The following is a 9,778-nucleotide window of genomic DNA, read 5'->3' as shown; positions in this document are numbered from 1 at the left end:
AATTTCTTCTTGCTTCTCAACGAAGAAAAAAAGCAGAGGATATCGGACAAACATATTTTTCAACATATCTGGAGTACATGATGTGAGTCTTTATATCTTTTTTCAATATATGTATAATTCTTTTCAATATGCATAAATTTTATATCTAATTTGTTGTAAATGTTTTATATATAGTTATTGGTGTGCATATGGTCCGAAGTGCAACAACAAAATTATGAGTGCATCCTCAGATCAAAACAAAAAACACAATCAACGTGAAAGTATTAAAGTTGGTTGCCAATGTCACTTCATTGTGCGGCGACTTCAACTTAGACCAGATGATGCTGTAATAATATATATTGCATGTAGGCATATTGATAAATCCAATGTTGTTTGTCATGGAAAAGATGCAATCGGTAGGCCTATGAGATTCAGTTATGCACCACATTTAACAAGGGATATGCGATCTATTGTCCAACATTTAATCCAAAGAGGTTTTAATGTTACAATGATATGGGATAAGTTCATCTCTGATGTGAAGGATGGATTCGGTGAGTTATACACAGGGACATCTCGAGATACATACATGACAAGACAAGATATATTAAACATTTACAATGATACCATAAGGCTAGAGTATGTTAAAGATCAAAGTGATCCAATCAGTGTAGAATGTTGGTATAAGGAACACGCTGAGAGCTTTTTCTTCTACCAAAAACAAGATCTTGCTGAAAACATCCCTTTTATCATAGGCATACAGACAAAGTGGATGCGTTCAATGATGCTAAAATATTCTCACAACAATATAATCTCAATGGATTCAACATTTGGTACAAATAAGTACGGGGTGAGTACAAAATTACCCTAAATCTAATTCATTTATTCAACACCATTTTAATGCTTGTATCTTATATAAATATAATTATGTACTTTGTTTGTAATGTAGTATCAACTTTACACTTTAATGGTCTTCGACAAACATCACAATGGGGTTCCAGTAGCTTGGGTGATATCATCACGCAATACTATAGTTGATATTTGTAAATGGATGTCAACTCTCTTTGCCATTGGGAAGAAAGAGCAACTAGATTGGCATGTTAAAGCCTTCATTACAGATGATGCTACTGCTGAAATTGAAGCATTAAGGTGATGTGTTTATTCTTTTTATAAGAGACATAAAAATATTCTTAATGTATATTCTCTCTAAAAATTATGTTATTCCAGGTCTTCAATCAACTGTACAATATTATTATGTGTGTGGCATGTTCGTCGTGCATGGTTGAAGAATGTTGGAAACAAAGTCCAAGGAAGGGAAAACCAAATCCGAATTTTCCGTGCTTTAGGAGAAATCATGCACACATGTGCAGATGATGAATCTGTAAAAAAGGCAGTTGAAAATTTATTTGAAGGATTCAGTGACCATACAAAGTTTTTGGAATATTTTAAAGCAACTTGGTTAGCCAACAACAAAATATGTAAGTTTCTTATAAGTGGCTTTAATGACTCTTTTTTGCATGTCATATGTATAGTTATTAATTCATAACCAATAAATTTCTTTCTACAGATATGTGGGCAAAAGCGTACAGAAATTTTCCACATTCCAATCAAAATACAAATAATGCAATTGAGTCTTACCATCGGTATATCAAGCAGAGGTACCTAAGTGAGAAAAACAATGCATGCCATAGGCGGGTTGATTGGTTGATTTATGTGTTGTTGACAAAGGTTGTATTATATTACAATCATATGCAACGTTTAAAAGAAGCTGGTTTTGTACGACCCAGAAAAATTGAGGAACAGTTGAATTCATCCAGGTGTAGAGCTAACCAAATCCCAAATGAAGATTGTGTGCCTGATGAAAAGAGTAACAACGATTATTGGGTTCGTAGCCAAAATAACAATACTCGTGATATTTGGTACAATGTCATATATAAAGATTCCACTCTACACTTTTGTAATTGCAAGTGGGCCTTAAATGGAAACATCTGTAAACATGTATTGAAAGTTGAGATGTTGGCAAGTAACATTAGCTTGGGTGAAAATGTATTCCCTAATGTCACTAATCCTACTACAGAAATTCCTAGAATTTTATTTGATTTGAATGAGTCACCTATATTGGGCCCAGAAATCCAAACAGAGCTTCTACCATGCTTTGATTCTCCTCCCATTCTAAATTATCATAATGAAACAAGCAATGATAATTTAGATAATTTCTCATATAATGTTGAAACGACCAATGTACGACCAGATAGTGCATTATTTGAAGATGATGAGATGAAACGTGTTAACTCATCAACTCATGAGAAATTGAGATCCATAATACCTACAAATTTGGAACAGGCATATGCATTAAACAACTTGGTAGACAAAGTATGTCAAGAATACAACAAAATGTTTTTCAATACTATAACTCCATCCAAGATCACTACCAAGAGAAAACATAGTTTCTTGAGCCCAGTCAATAAGAAAAGGTGTTGTGGTCACAAGTCAAATGTAGGGAAAGATAAACTACAATTTGAAAGGGTTGGACGAGTTCGTGCAAAAAAAGAGAGCATGAATGAACAGCTGGAGTTGTCTTCTCAACGACAAAGAACTGTGGACCACATGCCTGAGTTAGTGCAACATTCTATTATACACAAAAATGGTAAATCTGATGTTATGCATTTTTTCATGTGAAATATGATATACTATCATTTGCAATGCATAGGCATAACTATATGAACTTTTTTTGTTGTTATAGTTGACAAGCCAACTTGTCGACTCCAATTATTTGATGAGCATGTCGATGAAAGAAACTATAGCATTGGGAGCACTTCTCCAATCAGTACTTCTCCCATGCCTATAACCGACTCCCCAAACCCTTCCCAATTCCCACCCCTCCCCTTTAACCATCCGCCCTTCTCATTGTTCCAATCATCCACCCTCAACATTCCAATTTCCCCCCCTAGGGTGATCGCTCGCCCTAGGGTTATTCCCACTATCGTACAACCAATAGGGATGTATCATCGCCCCAACCCACTACATTTTTCCAATTTTTCTCCCACCATGCCTTTATCCATCACCCCTGAACCATGCCTATATCCATCACCAAGTGCTTTGGTTAGTAAAAAAATATGTGTGGATTATGGACCACTTAAGTTATGTGACTTGTGAAAAATAAAAAAACAAATTAAAAACGATGTCACACTTCGTTTCTCTTAAGAGGCTAGCTATAAACTTTCATTCACAAATATGTAGTGTTCAATTAAAAAAACAAAATTATATCTTGAATAAGTAAAAACTTACATTACTTAGAGTTATTGGTTTAGCTTACATCATTATGGGTAGATAAAATTTGGATACTAAAAAAATAATTTATTGATAGTCCACCAAAAAAATCTATTACTCTACATATATTTGTAAGTCATTAACTTATAACTTTATCTCCTTATATTATTATTATAAATATACATGAAAGCACAAAAACTTGGAATACTTCAACAGATTTCGTTAATTTCGTGCATCGTAGACTTTGATGGTTGGACAAAATCTATATATATCATTGTCAACATGATGATAATTACCCAAATATTAAAGATCTCCTTCACTTGTATAATGATAATTACCCTAAACCACGTCAAGATGATGATAATTACCCTAAACCACGTGTATAGTAGAACATTGAAAATATAACTTTAAGATCTCAAAGTCGATCATAACAGCTTCTTAAGATGGTGTTATTATTTTTATATAACTAATGAATTAATAATAAATATATAAAAACCAATTCATTTACCAATACTAAGATGTACATAGCTTTATAAGAAGTAGAAGAGAAACTAGTGAGTCAGTTCATGTACAGAGTGCTGCTGCTTCTGAGCTTGGTGAAGTTGGATTCTGAACCACTTAATCTAGGGCCCATTTGCTAGCCACATAGGTGATTAAAGTGTTCAAGATATTTGTTACTTAATAATGCTTTACATAATGAATCGTTAGCAAGTTTTTTGCGAGTCTTTAAAGGAGATTGTACGATAAGCTTGCAATTTAGCTTATTTGAAAAAATATATATATATTAAATTAGTGTTATTCGTTTAAAGTATTGATCTAATCAATGTTAGATTATTTTAGAAGAAGAAAATAATAAAATAATATTTATATGAATAAAATTAAAATAATAAAATAAAAATTGTTATAAATTTTATATAAAATGATAATGAAGATGTTGGTGATGTTAACTATAAATAAAATATTTTAAATTTACGTATTAGATAACATAATTTAATATATCTATTTTTTTTAAAAACAGTTAAAAATATTCTATTAATAACAATCAGAGAGAAAGTTAAAACCCTTAAAAGAGCATTGGGAGATTTGTCTATAGAAATGTACATTTATCCAAATAAACAAAATGCTCAAAATTTTACCAAAAACACTTCCAAAAAAATATCTTAGAAATAAACAATATCTGCAAGATAACATATCAATGAAAAGTTAGATTTGTCCATAGAGATGTACATTTATCCAAGTAAACAAAATGCTCAAAAATTTACCAAATACACTTCTACTAAAGACACGACAAAAAATTCGTAGAAATAAACAATATCTGCGAGATAACATATCAATGAAAAGAGACCATTCAAAATGACGTAATTCCAATTCTTTAGCTACGACTATTTCTAGGAGAGTCGGCAACCCGCAGACAACGAGATTTCTTTTGTTTCATGACCATAACCTCTCAAGCCGAGCTGGATATTTTTAGAGACAAATGTTTTCTAAGATTGAGACCCGAGTATTAAACGAGCAGACCTCCTCTCGCAAGCCATTTATAAAGTGTTCCATGTTATTAAAAATTGAAAAGGCATCCATGCTAACAGAATAAACTTACCTGTTTCAAAACGCAGACGCAGACGCAGAAATGGACCCTGGTTTCAAAACGCAGACGCAGAAATGGATGCCGAAATGGATAACATGATTTCGCCCTTTCGCTGTTATTTAAAAGTCGGAATTCAGCTATCAGACGGCGGGAAATTTATAACGTGGTAAATACGCGGCGCTGGAAATCTTAGCAAAGCCAGAAATCTCGGTCAGCATTGCATTTACGCCATGGGGGATGGGTATGGCATGGTGCTGCATACGAATCCCATGCTATAGACATAGGATGGGGTGGACATTAATGGCCGAATAGCATGGGGGTTGCCCACACAAAGCAGGAAATTTGTACAGTACGCGAATAAATGTAAGTCTCAAGCCGCCACCATTGTGATTGTTCCGTTTAGTAAACTCAATAAATAAACATTGAAAACTTTAGATTTGGTTAACAAACCAATGCTTTACGCGGTCTCATCATCCATGAATATATAATTTTATATTCAAATTGTACGGGGATAAGCGAAAGGCCAATGATTTGGTCATTTAGTGTCACTGAATGCATATTGAGGTGATGTTTTCGTGAGGCTGTTAATAGATAAGAGTAAAATTGAATTATTATTATAAATATTCAATAGTAATAGACAGACGCATCAGGCCGTTATAATTTTATGTTGACATTATACCGGGTCAAGCCGAAGGGTTAATTATTTGGTCGTTTATTTGTAGCGATTTTCTGACAATCATTTGATGATTTGGTCCTTTGTTGGTAGACATTTTCTGAGGATCATCTTGTTGTTCATAACCCAACACGATATTTCAACAATAGTAGTTCTTATAGTGTTAAATTTACTTTTATATTTAAAAATACAATTTAAAATACAAAGAACTGTGATCTTATCAAGAACTCTATTGTTTAATTTCAATAAAAAAAAAGCTAATAGGCTACTCTTTGTTATCTCTGCAGCATTTGGTAACGAATTGACCCTGCTATTAGGGTTGACTAAAACTTACATTACAAAACAAAAAAAATTATTTTTATAAAAAAATTAATTTTATTTATTTACATTATGATTGGTCAAAAGCACTCACCTCTTATTTAATAATGATTATATTGCAACGGGATCTTACATATGTTTTTTTAAGAAGCACCAGACTAAAAATATTTCCAATGGACATGTCAAGTACCTACCACTCGACTCTTATTTGGTAATGACTATATTTCCACGTGATCGTACGTGGTTTGCTATAACAAGTACCAAACTGAAAATATTTCCAATTAACATGCCAATTAATAAATAAGACAAATCACTATACCACTAAAAAATACTTTGTCAACATTTAAGAAGATGCATTGGTTTTCCTGTAATTTTTTTGGATGTAAATATCTAGATTTTCACAAGAATTAATGAAAACTTATTCATATGACGCCCAACAACCCTAACTTCTACATAATACATCATAAAAGTTCTCACATGGTTAGCAATATTTAACATAGATTTAGGTCAATCACCAAAAAAAAATTATCCATTATGAACACACCATGAACTTTATTTATTTATTTATATATTTCCAATTTATATAACTTTGTAATTATTAAATTAAAAAAAAAAACAAATAACTCAAAATTTTATAAATTATATTGTTATCAAAGTTTATTTGAAATTAAACTGTGCTCACATATTTAAAAGATTCAAAATGTTCAAAGTTCATTCCAATGATTAAAATGCACTATGTTTAAGCCAAAGACTCTCCTTATATGGTGTTTAGGTTATCAACAAAAACGAACCCTACCATGTTTCATTGTTAACGAATTCAAATAATGACCGTGTTATTTAATGCCTAGGTAGAAATGTATAAAACAATGGAATAAGTTTTAAAATAAATAAGTTAATTTCAATCGACTCTTCTCTTATAAATTTAAGATGTTGCCAGTGTGTATACATGAGGACCATTATGGTTTAATTTTTAGACCAAAAAAATGTAATTTTTTATAAAATTAATAAAATTTTGCATATGTATAAAACATTGGTCACGAAACAAATTAGCAATTTTGAAATATTTTAATAGTATTTCCTTTAATAAGAAATTGTTGCAATAAGGGGCAATGTCATTTTAGCATTGATAGTATTAATACCAATTTTTTTAAAAAAGCAATTCTACAATCTTGTCCAATTCTTCAATAAGCATTTCTTAGAAATGTGGCATGCTTTACAAATGTGGAATTTTATCATAATTGACAATATGATGGAAATATAATGGATGATTTGTGTTTTATTTTGTCGAATTAATCTAATTATTCTAAACAATTACCTATAAGAAATGTAAGTTATTTGTTGTTTATGTGTTTACAAGTTCATATGGTTAAATGAAAATTAGATTACAAGGATGTTTAAAGGTATTGATGTGTTCACCATCTATGATCCCAAAGAGCCATAAACAACATTCAATTCACAAAATAAAAAAAGTATACATTAAAAAATATTTAATTTGCTAAATTCAAAGTTCAATAGTAAAACCAAGCCACATGGAACACTAGCTATGTAGCCTTGTTAACATTTAAAATTGATAACCATATGTCCACTGACAGGTCTTGAGGGACATGGGCACTTCAAATGATAAGACGAATACAATCCTCAGTGTAAAAGATGAGCCGCCATAATATTAAGATTATGAGGATATATGGTAATACACCCGCACATGCTCTGACATTGGGACAGCATCCATCCCATCCCCTTATTTGAGTTGTGAGTTCATTAACTAATTCTTATTCCATTCTTATCATGGCAAAGATTTATGAATGTGACATCACTCATCCAAGATCAACACACCTTGTTCCAATGTGACACCTTTGTTTTCTAATGAGTTAGCCATTGAATTGAGAATTCTACTTCCTTAAATTTGGTAAATTGGAGACTAATCTAATGCAAAATAAGAAATTGTATGGGCTGCTAAATATTCAGTATGGTTGTTGGTTGAAGTTCCTAGACTCACCTATTAAATTTCTCTTTCTTCGTTCAAGAAAAAAATAACCTCTCTCGCTCTAGCTAACAAATTAGCATTATTAACATTAAATTAGATTATTATATTTCACATTAAAAACATTCCACTTTCAAGTCAATAAATGAAGTTTTGAATCTACTTTCCATATTGGAGATGAATGGAACTTGTGAAGTTACATGGCATAATTATTTTAGCAAACAAAATACATTTCTTTTTTAGAAGAATTTAATGTACATGGTAATAGAAAGATTGTAGGTTTGAGAAATTTGGTTTATTTTTATTTTATTTTTTTTTATTTGGAAAATTTATGTTAGCATTAGTTATATATATATATATATATATATATATATTATTAAAGAAAATATTTTTGAGTTTTTTTATTATCTTGGAGTTATTAAATTTTATTTATTTTGATGTTTAAATGTGAGATTCTTTATGTGAGTGATTGATTTTATTATTTAAAAGGTTATTAAATTTAGTTGGACATAAGAGATTCTTTCCAATTAGTTGATTCCTAGTTAGGTGTGTAGTTGAGATACTTTATTCTTTTTAGTTCGTTAGTATGGTTAAGATAGTTTGTCTATCTTAAACCAAACATGGTGTATTTCTATTGTAGTATTTTTCCATTAATAGTAATCAAACAATTTTTGTATGTGATAGAAACATGACTACTCTGCCATTTTCTGTCATGATATCAAACCCTATTAAGGTTTAACTTTTTTAATGAGAATTCTAGAAATATGAAAGCTCTTTCAAAGCTTATACTCTTTATATGTAAGATGAGCATATGAAAGTGATTGTTTAATAATTCTTGATTAGTTTTTAAAGGCAAAGAATATTATAAAATTTACTGGTGTTGTAGATTATACAAAAATTTATTGTTTATTCAAGCATTAATAAAACTAGATTCTAAGTGGTGGAAAAATGAGATGTAATAAATGCAACCTCTACAGTTGTTGGAATGTGTATGTGTGTGAGGAAGTGTGGTATAAAACTAAATCAAATTATTGTTGTTTTTTGAGCTATTATGAGCAATGGGAACAACATCTATGAAACTAAGGTATTTCATGTAAGTTATGATCTTAACCATGTATGTTGCATTGGTAAATGGTGTAAGTTATGATTATACATTGCATAGGGGTTACTATTGTGAAGATATATGTGAACAAGTGTGGCGAAAAAATGAATCAAATTCTCGTCATTATTTGAGCCATTATGAGCAATGGGAACAACATTTATGAAATTGATGTATATAGTGTAAGTAATGATCTTGGCCATGTATGTTGTGTAGAAATTCCCTATATATTCCATCTTCTTATGTAATTTTCTAAAACAAAAGACTTGAATATACTTTACTCATCGGTGGAAACAATTAAATGATGGAGAAATCACAACATAAACATCAGACAAGATTCAATCACATGTGCTCAGAGATTTATCTAAGGGGAAAGCAGCTGTTCAAAACCCATCTCTGTTTGTATTGCATTAGTCTAAAAATATAGAAGAAATGCAATACTTGCTCAAGCTCGAGCAATCTTTGCACTAGTATAATCTATCTCATTGCTTCACAGGATGACCTTTGCAAATACTTACCTAATTTAATGTCTATCAAAGCTCCTATTTCCTTGCATTTATCCTCAACGAATCAACCCCCTATTAATTAGGGAAATTCCCAATTAAAATTTTGCAATCCTTGTAGGCCCCTTCTCTGACTGCATGCACCACCTGTACAATTTTGAATTTTCTACAACTAATAGTACACTGCCCTCGAAATCCAATCTCAACTGGGTAACTCTAATTCTCTACATTCATGAGTTAATCGAGGCTGATTGATCAGTTTAACTAGATGATCACTTAGTGTGAAAAAAGTTGCACACCCTTGACTGAACCTCCACTAGTTCTACTGATAGTGAGAACTAGTTACACTAACAATAACTCAAATTAACTGAAC

At 31.2% G+C, this 9,778-nt stretch overlaps 1 protein-coding gene across 1 annotated transcript in view; it reads left to right on the top strand.

The window, feature by feature from the left end:
• Positions 1-1,097: 1,097 nt before the first annotated feature.
• LOC149152523 (uncharacterized) overlaps positions 1,098-9,778 on the top strand; it is a 31,573-nt gene continuing 22,892 nt past the window's right edge. Inside the window, exons 1-2 of the mRNA XM_089443506.1 lie at positions 1,098-1,454; positions 1,544-2,591. Of these exons, the coding sequence (XP_089299632.1) occupies positions 1,331-1,454; positions 1,544-2,591 (1,172 nt within the window). The 5' untranslated portion in view covers positions 1,098-1,330. The remainder of the gene's footprint in view (positions 1,455-1,543; positions 2,592-9,778) is intronic.

The sequence above is a fragment of the Pinus tabuliformis genome, chromosome 9 (assembly GCF_031772625.1).
Source record: "Pinus tabuliformis cultivar Carrire ecotype Pingquan chromosome 9, CPIR1, whole genome shotgun sequence".
NCBI lineage: Eukaryota > Viridiplantae > Streptophyta > Pinopsida > Pinales > Pinaceae > Pinus > Pinus tabuliformis.
This window is presented reverse-complemented; position numbering and strand designations above follow the sequence as displayed.